The 14,310-nt window shown below is 38.7% G+C and overlaps 1 protein-coding gene across 1 annotated transcript; it reads right to left on the reverse strand.

Annotated features, from left to right (window-relative positions):
- Window positions 1–1,631: 1,631 nt before the first annotated feature.
- On the reverse strand, window positions 1,632–10,333 carry SPIC (Spi-C transcription factor). The gene is made up of 6 exons (XM_075273480.1): window positions 10,310–10,333; window positions 8,725–8,775; window positions 7,194–7,293; window positions 5,954–6,060; window positions 3,982–4,087; window positions 1,632–2,065 (listed from the first exon to the last, which is right to left on the reverse strand). Exons 1-6 carry the CDS (start codon window positions 10,331–10,333, stop codon window positions 1,632–1,634), a joined length of 822 nt encoding a protein of 273 aa, XP_075129581.1.
- Window positions 10,334–14,310: the final 3,977 nt, after the last annotated feature.

Here is a 14,310-nt window from a genome sequence, read left to right on the forward strand (position 1 = left end):
ACAAGATGCGGCATGTACAACTCACATATCGGACATTGCAGGAAATGCAGTGAACATGAACCTACTTTCACAGTTTATATAACTCTTAATAGGAAATGTCCTGTCTGTAACTATAGAAATGAAAATGGTATTTTTTGCACATCAAGTGGCACAGTCTACAACTTAAACATTACCTGTATAACCTAACCACCTCTGTTGGGGTTCCTTAGTAGGGTTGAGCCGATCTTGAAATTTCAGGATCGTTTTTAAAATCTGATTTCCGATCATTTTCCATTCGAACCCGATCCCGATTCCGATCCCAATGCAAATCAATGGTATTTTCTCTAATAATCGAAGATGATTTTAAAAACTATCCTATTCACTACACAGCAGGGAGTCTAAAAATTGTTTACACTTTTGGACTCCACGCTGTGTAGTGATTAAAAAAAAATCCCCCGGCTCATTAGTCCCCCCTGGTGTCCACTTACCTGCACAGATCTGCTGCCGCTCCCCGTTCTTCCCAGTCCGGTCCTATCTCATTTACATGCCTTCAGAGCGCCGTGCATGCCCCCACCTCCCTAGGCTAGTGTTAGAGATGATGGGAGTAGGCAGGGCTTGTTGTGGCTTAGGAGAGTGTGTGGGGAGACGTGAGTGCATCACCCCTCCCAGTACCGCCCGCCTCCATAGAACAACCTTGTATTTGCAGATAATAAACCGAATCAAACAGGAAACAATTGCGTGAGTAGAAATGTTAATAAAACCACTATGTCTGGCTAACACGGTACAAAAACAAACATTTTCCTTATGCATTTACAGTGGTACTTGATTTTAGTAATATTTCCCCATTTCCTATATCTTATGATGGCATCATCTATAATGCTGTACAACTATGCTGGCATGAAAAATATGGTACACATTACAAGGAGACTGTCACCAGGCTGAAGCATACTAAGTCAGTAACACAGTTGGATAGGTAAGGTTCATCTGAAACACCCTTCTTCCCCCATGAAAATTTGTGCCTCCATTTCTGAGATAGCATTTGTTTAGCAATATGTAAATGAGCAGCCTGGACTCTGAGGTTCTGCTGCTCCAAACTGCTAGGCCCACAGTACTCTGATACGCCATAGCAAAGGTCCCTATGGTCCCTATGGGACCCTGTCCCTACCCCCTGTCATTCAATGAAGGAAGGTGGGAAGCAGCACATATTACAGTAATGTGGGGTGTAGCTGTTTGGAGCAACAGAACCGCCTTTTATGCTCCAGACTCATATGTTCATATTGTGAAATAAATTAATATCTCAGTAGCAGTGGCACAGATTTCTATGAGGAAAAGGATGTTACATTCAGGTGAGCCTGACTTATATATCTATGTTACTAGTTTTATATCCTTCACTTTGGTGACACACTCCCTTTAAGGCTATTTTCTAATAAACCTGAGCCATTTTTGTGTCTGAAACAATCTGATATATCATCTCCAACTTGCTTTATACATTTTTTAGAAGCATAACATATCCTAGGACCACAAGATTTCCTACATTTATATACATTGTATAACTTTTGGATTATTGTTATAAGTTTTATTGGGCGGGTTATTACCGTATTATAGTTCATTTTGAGTTTTATGTACTTAAGGACTGCAATGAAGACTTCCCTTTATGTGTACTGATGGCTGTAATGATATACATTACTGTTGTAGGAATACTTATCAGGCTCCCCGCACTCATGGCTACTCCAGTACTCCATGCCCGGCTGCACATATTGGCAGTATACAGCTTCTTTTGCCATTGCTGTGGCAGGGGACAGTCTCTGTAAGACCAGCTCACTGAACTGATATGTTAGCTTTCTTCTGATTTTAATAATTTCCCCAGTTCTGCCATAATTCCGTAGAGCTCTGGCCATTTTCTGGTAGGTCATGATTTTACGATTTCCCTTTTTCTTTCCCCAGACTTCAGCCAGTTTTTCTTTGTTTTTGGAGACAAATTGGAAGACACCATTGGCTTCATCCACCCACTGAATACAATGGAACATGTCAGGGTCATACAGAGCCTCATGAAGATACTCATAGAGACGGAGTTTTTTCTTCCCTGCTTAAAAAAGATAAAATATGAATACCAGGTAGATAAGAAATGTTTCCATATGGACATGACGAACAGTTACACTCCTTTAATAGACTACAAGCAACAGAGAAATATGTATGAACCAAGGGGGCTTTCAAACCATCCAGTCGCAGGACTGCAAATACGATAATGAATGATAAAGAAAATGTATGCCATATGAGCTTTTTCCATTGGTGATATGGTTTTGTGCACTGGCGCAGTTTCCTGGACCCCGGCAACTGCTGATTTCAATGCAAGTAGAAACTGCGGAGACACAGACTTTTCTCCCACATAGACTGCTGCAGGGAAAATGTAGTATAAGTGGCTACTGCTTGTAGGCGGCCCTCTGCCAAGGCTCTTATGCTGTCTATACGTGTTTGGTATGTTATCCTCTCTTAACACTCAGTGAGAGCTCTTAATAAAGAAGCAAGGGGAAGAGTAATAAAATGCAGGATTTCACAGAAAGGATCCAAAATTTGTTAGAGAATCAAAAGTTGTCCAAAAGTTTAGTCAGCAAGTATATATAACAGAGTTCAGAATTATTAGTGGGTTGTTTGTCGGCATCAAGCCGCAGACAAGAGCAGTAGATATCGGGGGGAATGAGGAAGTTTTCCTTGTTTTTTTTATTTATATGTCACAACTACAGTTTAGCAGCCACTGGAAAGCATTACTGTTTGCCTGGGGGCCACTGGGGAGCTTTACCACTTGCCTGGGGGTCACTGGGGAGCTTTACCACTTGCATGGTGGCCACTGGTGAGTTTTACTACTTGCCTGGAGATCACTGGGGAACATTACTTTCTTCCTGTGATCCACTGGAGAAGAATATGATTTTCCTAGGGTTCATTAGGGAGCATTATTATTTGTCTGGTGTCCACTGGGAAACATTACCATTTGCGTGGGGGGTTATTGGGGGCTATTGGAGAGCATTACCATTTGCCTGGAGCCACTGGAGAACAGTACTATTTGTCTGAGGGCCATTGGGGAGCATTCTGACTTGCACGGGGGCCATTATTTGGTGTCTGGTGGCCATTGGGGAGCATTATAAATTGGGGAGTATTAGGGAGTATGTGTTGGGTTACTGACATGATATGATTATGAGGTGTCACTGAGACTGGTGATGGTAAAAGGTGAATTTTTATATGTACTGGGGAGTATAGGTTGGTGTACCTTTACAGTGCATTCACATGTAGCAGTTATGATACACTTACAATTGCATCCAAAAAATACATGCAGTTTTGAAGTGTATTTTTGTGAGATTTTATGTTCCAGCTATAAATTCAACAGCTGCGCAATTTTTTTTTTAATCAAAACAGCTATTTTTTGTTTGGTAAAAATTATTTGGTTGGGTACCCTGAGTTTTTTTCCGGGGTACCACGAGTCTGAAAGAGTTTGGAAACACAAAGCTTTAGATTGTTGTCAGTAAAACCTGACACTTTCAGCGAGAACAGTCAACCATTTAATAATAAATTTCGGGAACCTCATAGCTGTTACATAACAGGTAATGGATGGGGACGTCAAACTTCCACACCCAATCATATTGTTCTGGATGAAGAAAAGTCACGGTCAGAGGTAAATGGCATCGACTATCTCTCCACAGTCACAACACATGCATGCTTAGACAAAACAAGTTTGCATTTATACGGAGGAGTTGTACAGAATAAACAAGCCGGTCGTATTTCCTGGACTGTTCTTGGCCATATAAATAAAAATCTCTGCATTATAGTCAAAGCTACTAAATGGCCTGATCACTACTGTAATGAAGTGACAGCTTTATATCAGTTCACCATATGGTCATTAAGATGTAGAGAAACCTTACCTCCCTTTCACCTCTTATTTCTATTTTACTGAGAGTTTTACAATCATTCAACCAACGTATGTTTTATATGTACTTATTTTGACATATTTACCATATTTTTGAGGGACTCTAGAAGAATGACATGTGTCATTTAGGTAATATTCATGACCATACTGCATATTGTCCTGCATATAATCCATAAATGAGTTAGGATTTACCTGTAAGAAACACAAACTCTGAGAAAACCAACTAAAATAACTTTGACTAATATCATCATGTGAAAATTCATGCTGAATATTTAGGATATGTTCACATTGAAAACAATCTAAAAAATAAATATCCTGCTTGATCTTAGCTTTCCGCTGCGGGGAGACAAAAAATCAAGAGGAATCTGATGCAGAAGTCCGCCTCAATTTTTCCTAATTTTTCTTATACTACATGGCCCTTATACTTCAAAGGCTCTCTATTAAAAGTCTTCGAAACTATTTGGTGCCATCTAGTGGACATTACAGTAACAACAAAGAACTCTGTTAAAATAATTCTTTCTTAGGGTGCATTCACACTGAGTAAACGCTAGCTTATTTTGTAGAGTAAAATTACACTTGTAAATTTTGCTATCCCATTGACTTCAATGATATTTTTTTTACAAGTGTAAAAATACGCCTGTAAAAAATACGCCTGTAAAAAATACGCCTGTAAAAATACGCCTGTAAAATGTCATTGAAGTCAATGGGATAGCAAAATTTACAAGTGAAATTTTACTCTACAAAATAAGCTAGCGTTTACTCAGTGTGAATGCACCCTTAGGGTGCATTCACACTGAGTAAACGCTAGCTTATTCTGAACGTAAAACACGTTCAGAATAAGCGGCGTCTAAAGCAGCTCCATTCATTTCTATGGGAGCGGGGATACGAGCGCTCCCCATAGAAATGAATGGGCTGCTTCTTTCACTCCGTGCAGTCCCATTGAAGTGAATGGGGAGTGCCGGCGTGTACGCTCCGGCATGAGCAGAGCTTGCCGTATACGCCGGCACTCCCCATTCACTTCAATGGGACTGCACAGAGTGAAAGAAGCAGCCCATTCATTTCTATGGGGAGCGCTCGTATCCCCGCTCCCATAGAAATGAATGGAGCTGCTTTAGACGCCGCTTATTCTGAACGTGTTTTACGTTCAGAATAAGCTAGCGTTTACTCAGTGTGAATTCACCCTTAGTGTCCATTCAGATGAAGTATTTTGGTGCTGATTCTGGCACGGAATCCGCAGCAGAATCAGCGTGGAAAAAAAGCCTCCCATTGACTTCAATTCCGCACCAGAATCAGCGCCAAAATACTCTGTGTGAATGGACCCTTAGGGGGTGTTCACAATACCGTTGTTAATATTCGTTGTTAGAATATGTCAGAAAAAGTTAGCAACAGACACTAACAGATCTGTCAAAAATCCCATTGACTTCAATGGTATTGGTTATGTTGTCTATTAATTATATAGTATTCATGCATAATACTTTTCAGTATACTGCCACTTTAACTCTGGGAGTCCCAGTTGATGCCACAATTGTTATATGGGATTTTCTATTGATATCACATTCAGTCATACATAAATGAAAGCAGTGGCGTAACTAGGAATGGTGGGGCCCCATGGCGAACTTTTGACATGGAGCCCCCCGACCGATGCTGAAGACCCCGACCAACTGACCTCTCCAGAGTCTGGAGAGGTAAGTAACACAGTTTTTTATGTTATCTTACCTCTCTTGGACCTCTGATCGTTATACTCGGGGTTCCGAAAAGACCCCCGAGTATAATAGTGCTTGTGGGGCCCGCGCCATCACTTACCGATCTTGGCCCCTGCCAGGATCGGTAAGTATATAGGGCCCATTACCGGCTGGAGTAACTCCAACCAGTAACGGCCTATTAAAAAAAAAAAAAAAAAAAACGCAGCGGTAGCGGCTGTCGCCGGGACCCTAATGTCTCGGGCCCTGTGGCAGCTGCTACCACTGCTACCACGGTAGTTACGCCCCTGAATGAAAGCCTCAGTATGGGGAAGCCATAAAGTAAGGAGGATTACCACTGAACACAATAGCTACTCACAGTTGGATCCATCCACATATGTGTAATTATATCCTCAGAAGGTGTTGTTATACAGATGTTACATTGCGGATGGCTATTGAAGATGCTCGGATAATTTTTGCTTTCATCTGCATGACAAAGATTTTTTTAAGTGAATTGCATTGGTGAGAATATAATTTTTTTTTTTTTTTTTTTTTTTTAACCAAACGTTACCCAAATCAGCAAATAGTATAAAATCCCTAGGATAATGGTGCCAGTTAGTTAGGGAATACACTAGGAACCCTTGTACACTGTTATATTTAATGCATGACCTGAGGGTCAAATATGTCATCCTTATGCTCTATGCTATGTATAATACAGTATATTTGGTTATAATAAAAAAAATATAGATGCAAATTAGGATAGATTCACATCTGCAGTTGCCTTAGGAAACCCTTAGGAGACCCCATAGACTATAATGTGGTCCATGTGGTTTCCGTTCAGTTTCCACCCAAAAAGGGCAAAAAATACAAAGAGAAAAGCTGCTTGCATGTAGAGAGGGGATCAGCATGCCCATATAGAGTACAAGCGCAGATGTGGACCGAGCCTAAGGGAGAAAATCTGTGCCATGGGAGCAGGTCATATATTCTAAACTAGTTCTTTTCACTACTGCCGAAATGCACATATTTGGGGGTAACAGTTTCTGTTTTTGTATTTTATAAACCTGGACAATATTTTTTTTGTGAGGCCATACTACTGGCCATGGATGACCATTTGACTGATATCTATCACACCTCCCCCCCTCATACACATGCACACATTTAGCTTAACAAAGCAGTGTATGTGTTCTAAATAGGAGAAAGAAGTAGACAACTGCCATCAGGGGAGAGTCAGCAGGACCCTATAGACATTAGATGGCTGGCCGTTCAGCTGAAAGCCAGCTCATGTCTATGACTGGCTAGTATAGTAAGATCATATCATTTTATGTACAGTTACATTTCTCTTATTTAGAAAGACATAGGGTATATTCACATGCAGCATATGTGTTGCACAATTTTCTGCAACAGAAAATTAGTTCTATACAAGTGAATTGTGTTGTTTCTGCAGAAGGTACACCAATTACTCAAAGTACATCCATAAGTATAGAACAGTTGCAAATCTGCTACATATGACTATAACTGGATGCTTTTTAAGGAGACATTGTTTGGATTTTCTTAGGGGATTATTCAGATCTGCCTGATGTTATTTGGAAGACAAAATGAAAAAAACAACAATTTTCTACCTGTTGGTTGCAGAGTTTCATTGATGTAGGTAGAATTTCCCTGTAGTACCTCTAGGGCATCTTCAAAGTCTTCACATAATATGTCCGGTTCCATAAAATTCTGAATAGGATAATAATTATAGTGAGATCAAGAGGATTTTAGTGTCTCAATGCACATATTTGTAACCATGCCTTGCTTTGCCAAGAGATTCACAGCTGGAGATGTTCCCAGTATAACATATCCGTTATCAGATATTGAGTCAGTTCATACAGAGTTTTTTGGTTAGGATTTTGACGCTGAATCCGCGTCAAAATCCGCCTCCATAAAACGCGCCTCTCAATAGATTTCTATTGGGAGGCTTTTTTTTGGAGGCTGATTTTCAGGCGATCAGCCGATCAAGCAAGCCCACTGGCACTTTATTCACAGGTAGAATGCAGGGGGACACTCAGTCCCTCATTCTCCTGATCATTGGTGCTAATCTGACACGTATCCCCTGTCCTGTGGATAGGGAATAAGTATCTTTATTGGGACAACCCCTTTAAATCCCACTAATGGTAGGCATGAGTTAATGCTTAGAGATGGCCATGTCTAGTAGACCATCATAAGACCAAAGGGACAGATCAGGGTATTACTAGTACTAGTAAACAACTACTGTATATAATGACCCAAAATATCAGCATCATAGGCATCTATCATGCAACTAGGTTGGGTCAATAGACCCAAGGTCAGGATGGAACTTGCAGCTGTAATGCTGTCCTTACAATACAGAAGTATTATGGCCTTTACTGTCCAATATATCAATATGGAACCACTTATTTTATTTCTCCTGGAGTGCCAATTTGGAAGCAATGTATCCTCAATGTCCAGTTAGATGGGAATCCCAAAAGTGAGACCTCCACCTATAAGACATTTACTGTGGATATACTATAAGTGGCTCACGTCAGAATACCCCTTTGATTGTTATATCTGCCTTTGGTTGTGCAGCCCTTCTATGTTTGTTCAATCTGCATCTCCATTTCTCTGTCTAGTACAAGGATATTATAAAAAACTCAACGCCTTAATACTAACATCAATAGACTCAATAGATTATCATTATAGGTTATTCTGTGTTTTATATGAAGCCCAATGTGTGTTGGGTATAATAATGTAGTAATCTGTAATATAATAATTAAATGAAATCATTAAACTTTATAATTACTAAAAAAAAATTATCAAAATAACGTAGCTTTATTTTCTGCTAACATTTGGAAGGTAGCAATGTATCCTGCTCTTTCCATCTAAATAGCTACTACTGTTGCCTTGAAGCACTGGGATCCTGGGTTTGAATCCCATCAAGGACAACATGTACATGAAGTTTGTATATTTTCCTCGTGTATTCTTGGGTTTCCTCAGGTTACATCTGTTTAGCCATAATTACCCATACTTATAATATTATGAACTTAAGATCATTAAAATAGCTAAACACACAAATAAAATATCTTATTACAATGAAATACACAATTTAATTTTTTTTACTCACTAAGATAAGAGCATACATAGATTTTCGCTTACCATAATGAATTCACGCACGGTATTCCTGCATGCAATATTTAGCACAATGATCTGGGAAGGATATAAAGGGATAGTATAAATGGCTATTTCATGATGCATCTGAGTTAGAGTGGCAGACTAGTCAGAAGTCTTTGGTTTACCTTTGTTGCTGGGTTCCATAAATTGAGAGTGAGATGGCAGATATTTATGTACTTCTCCTTTTATACGTCACTACCACGTCCTCCTATTTAAATTTGCAGCAGTTTGTCCCTTGAAGTTTCTAAGCATAGGCTGGAAGACAATAGCCTAAATGTAAATATGGGATCCCAGCACATGTTCTCCATGTATTGTCTCAGCTTTACGTTTCAATAAAACTGCCGGCTATCACCTGGATTGTTTGCAAGAAAGATTAAGAAATTCCATTATGGCCCTAGCTCTGCTATAATGTTACTTTCTCTTTTTTCCCTTTACATAATGGACATAGTACCACCCAATACATTGTTACATATACTGAAGAATATTTTACAGTTAGTCCATTGGCGAAAGTTCTAGTCATGTAGAAGAAAGGTGGAGGACACATTCAAGATTATATTTATCAGCAATATAAGGAAAATATAGCACGACAAAAACACCTAATATATAGTGCAAGACATAAGGCAGGAACAGCTATACCGTTATGTTACACTGGGAAAGCACATTAGATATTGAGGCGGTTTTTAGAGAATACTCAGAGTAACAAGTTATTTTCTTCATTGGTACAAAAATGGGGATCACAGCAAAAAAGAGATAAGAACACAAGCTGAGCTAGACCCTTTCTATTTTCCAGTGGGATGCAGTGAGCATACAAGCAAATAGATTGCAGTACATGCTTACTATGGCAGCTAGGCTGAGAGACATTAAGGGCTAGTTCACACAGGGGCAATGAGGCGGATTTTGACAGCGGATTTTGCCTCAAAATCCAACTCCATACAATGGTGGTCTATGGAGACTGCTAACTTTTGTTTCTCTGCTAGCAGTTTTTTTGCTGCTAGCAGAAAAAAGAAGCAACGTGACCTTTCTTCAGGCGGATTCCGCCTGAGGAAAGCAATCGAAGTGAATAGAAGGCAAAAAATGCGTTGAATTTTTTGCAAATAAAAAGTTGCGTTTTTTTGCAAAAAACATAACTAAAAACGCGATGCGTTTTTTACGGTCCATTCACTTTAGGGGAGGGAAAAACTGCCTGTTTTTTTCTGAAGCAGTTTTTAACAAAAACTGCTCCAGAAAACGCTCCAAAAAAGGAAGCCTTTTTTTTGGGACCAAAATAAGCCAGGCGTTTTTTACGTGTGAGTTAGCCCTAAAGATTCTGGCTCCTAAAGAAAAACCTGTACCACAACCCCCCAACCCTCGATGACTCTATAAATCCGTTTGTAAGTTATATGTACTAGATTACTGGAGATGATCTGGGAATTTTTTCTGGGATGTATTTGGAAGTAAACTATCCCTAACATCAAGAAAATTGAATGAATGAATGTATTTGTTTAGTCTAGGAGTCTGGGGTTTAATTTCGGAGTCTGGGGTTTTATTTAAAATGCATTGATTCTGAAATCATCTAAGGCTCTAGACTTACTGCACAGTCTGTTCTATTATACATGCTTTCATATATAATGTCCTATCAGGTTTTTTTTTTTCCCTCCTCTAAATAATCAAATTCTGACTGAAGCACGGCTGCATTTCTGTCAGAGGCTGTGAGCACGTACAGTTAGAAGCAGGCTGCCCCCCTCCCCTATCCATTGCTGATATTGTTCTATCATACTGCCAAGAATATCTATACAATTGCAAACAAATATCTGATAAAAGTCCAAATGACCATAAAATAGGAAATCTAGGAACTCTGGATTGCATATACATGCAACCAAGGAGACCATCAGTAATCACACAAGCAGCCAGAAGTAGATACATGTGCAGTGAAGACTTTTCTTAAAGATGTGAGATTTGCAGAATTCCCAGTCTTTTGCACAAGGCAACAGTTTGAAGATATGTCTATGCAGGTTAAAATCAGAATCGCCCCTTCTCCTCTCAATTCAGGCTAGGTTCATCTCTGCACTGGAGTCTCCATTGGAGATTCTGCTGCAGAAACTGCAGAAAATCTGCAAAGAAAAGTCATACACAGAGAACTCTCCAATTCCATTATAGTCTGTGGGGTCTGCTAATGTCAGCAGGTAAGCGCTGTTTTAGTGGTCTAAAGGGTCAAAGGTGGATCCAAATGAAGAAGAGCTGTAGGCAAATGTGATCCTAGCCTTACTGTGTGAAGAGAGAAAAGGACCACCCACTAAATTCACAGAGATAAGCAAGATGAGAAGGAAAGTATCTAGAGACGGACTTCCTTAGTAACAAAAGAGTGAACAGTAAATTATAGGGACACACTGAGTGCCCTAATGCCCACATCCTGCTATTTATTTATATGGCTGATGTGATGTGATGCGAAAGAGCTATCAATCTGTCTATCCTTTCCATGTCCAGGCTGAGTAAGGTTTTCTGTGTTCTTTGTTGGTGGAGCGATTTCTCTGGTTAATTCCGATACCAAACAAGACTCCCGCATGCTAACAAGTTATAAAACCCCCTCGGCATGATCTGTGTACTGCTTATCTGTTGTATTGACTATATTTGTCTACATTTTGGATGGATTAACTACATATGACCTCTGTTTGTTCTTTAACTTATATGCTATAATAAAATTAACTCCAAATATTAATTTTAAAATTGATAATGAGCTGGAATTTTTTATGAGCTGCTCTGGGATCTCATTATAGTAGGGGTGTCTAAGGTATGAATCAATTTAAGGGGTCTAGTCTGGGTCTGATGCTAGGGTCTTGGATATGATTTAGGGGTTTAGGATCTGAATTAATATAGGGATATAAAATGAGGTTTCAATTAATTTTGAGGTTTTAATTTTTTTTTATGCCTCCCATCCTACATTTTTTTCAGAAACTCTCTTTTCCATACAGCTGACCAATGCTCTGGGAAAGGTTGGGAATTACATGTTTGGTAGTTATGCCTCTGGAGAATAGACAGAACCATACAGTATGGATCCTAATAGTAGGCTGAAAATGGACATACTTTTTTGAGCATCTGCAACCATTTCTTACTGGACAAGAATTACAGCATTAATATTACATGTAGGGAAAGAGACTGTTCTTATCACAGGACTTCTACAAAAAAGCCAATGTCACCAGTGGGCAACTAGGGATATGGTCCGTATTTTTCTATGCATAAATTTAATATTTTCAATTACAACAGATGACATTAAAAAAAAATGTATCAAAGCAAGGAGACAGCCTAATGGCTTTATTACACATAATAAAATAAGGCTAGTCACAGCTGGTGAATGGCATTGTGTAATAGAAATCAGGGCAAACACGCAAAAGTTATAGAGAAAGTGAGAAAACTGTAGAAAATTACAATGAGCTGCTCAACAAGTTCAGTGCAATTCACCATGAAACACTGTGTACATATGTCCTATCAGCTGCCAGCGTTTGCATACATTATAATAAAAATCAGTTCTATAGGAGTCAGAGTGTCTACTGTAAATTATGCATACAGTATTTTTATGATTTGCCAGCTTTAGGATGGAAGTTTTGCCTTTCACCAAACTCATTTGCTTAACATCACAATATTTGTTGCTCCAGCTGGCAGATATAATTTTCCATTGTAATATGTGGTATTCTATTAATCTGTTGTAAAATAGTCATTGTATTGCACTGAAGAAATAAGACTTTTTTTTATATGCTTGTCCTACCTTCTTAAGACGTGAATCAGTTCTTCACAGGTTAGTTCTTACTGCTGTCTAAAGAGATCTCATAAGTTAGAGTTCAGTGTTAGTAAGCCTGAATAGGTTTTTAACAGTTTTGGGGAAGTATTTCACTGAGATTTTCCAAAGTGTTTTCCTTTTTTTTTTTTTTTTGCACCTTCTATTATTTCAGTGTTTTTGTATGTCTATCCACAAGATATTAAACTACAGAAATATTTTTCTCTTCTGTTATCTAAAATAAAGATAATCTTTAGTTTTGCCTATAAGTTGCAATTTTTCTATCACTTAGTTCCATTTCTTAACTTCACATATCATAGAATTAAAGAGGACCTGCCACCACATCTACAAGACTGTGAACCCGCTAGTAGTCATAATAAAATGGCAGAAACCCTCCCCAAATTGTTGTTTTTTTATTACATATTTTGAACTTATGACTCAAGTAAATATTACATAACTCTGATGTCTTATTTTAACCCTTTATTGATCAAATGCATTGTACCCTCAAAACAGTAAAATTTCATCCTTTTGTACATTCCCACTTTAAATTTTAATTAAATGTAGCTCTACAAGACCTTCTATTTTATGGGTACATATGAATTTTTAGAAAATTTCTATTTTTGTTTTTAATACTTGAAATAAGAAAAAAAGAAAAAAGTAAATATTATTTCTGCCATCTGAATTTTATCTTTTATGGTGTTTACCAATAAATAATAATGGGCTATTTTTATTTTAGCAGTTTAGTGCAAAGACGGGCAACCAAAAGGGAATGAGCGGATTGAATTACAACGATAGATTAGCAAACTTGGGGTTATTCAGTTTAGTGAAAAGACGTCTACAAGGAGATCTAATAACAATGTACAAATATATGAAGGGACAATACAAAGAACTTTCTAAGGATATTTTTACTCCTAGATCAGTGTCAGTGACAAGAGGACATCCTCTACGTCCTGAGGAGAGAAAGTTTCACCAGCAGCATAGAAGGGGATTTTTTATTTTATTTTTTTTCATGTAGATTGTGTGCTCCCATATAGGGATCACAATGTACATTTTTTTTCCCTATCAGTATGTCTTAGGAGGAAATCCATGCAAACACGGGGAGAACATACAAATTCCTTGCAGATGTTGTTCCTGGCGGAATTCGAACCCAGAACTCCAGCGCGGCAAGGCTGCAGGGCTAACCACTGAGACACTGTGTTGCGCCCTACACGGGGATTCTTTATAGTAAGAACAGTGAGGCTCTGGAATTCTCTGCCCCAGGAAGTGGTGATGGTGGATTCATTAAGTAAGTTCAAAGAGGGCCTGGATGCCTTTTTTGAAGAGAACAATATTATGGGTTATGGACTCTAGATTTTAAGGACACGTTGATCCAGGGTTTTTATACTGACTGCCAGATTGGAGTTGGGAAGGAATTTTTTTCCATTGAAATGGGGCAATTGGCATGAGCCTCATGGGGGTTTTTTGCCTTCCCCTGGATCAACACTGTAGGGACCTGTAGGGTTATAGGTTGGACTTGATGTACTGATGTCTTCATCCAACCTCATCTACTATGTAACTATGTAACTTGTTTCAGGTGTAGCATTATAAGTTTAGTGGAGTTTTTTTAAAAAAAAAAATTATCAAACAAAAAAATTGTCTACTTTTACTTTTTTCTGTAAAATCACTTTGGTCATCCCCACAGCATCTAAGTGGTTAAATTGAAAGTATGCTCTGAGGATGGGGGTGATATCATGCACAAAAGTCCATGGTATCCCCTTCATTGGGATTATTTGAAGTCACTAGAACAGGACATTGAGGAATCATTCTCCTCTCCCTGCAGCTGC

This window comes from Leptodactylus fuscus, chromosome 5 (assembly GCF_031893055.1).
Source record: "Leptodactylus fuscus isolate aLepFus1 chromosome 5, aLepFus1.hap2, whole genome shotgun sequence".
NCBI classification, from domain to species: Eukaryota; Metazoa; Chordata; class Amphibia; order Anura; family Leptodactylidae; genus Leptodactylus; species Leptodactylus fuscus.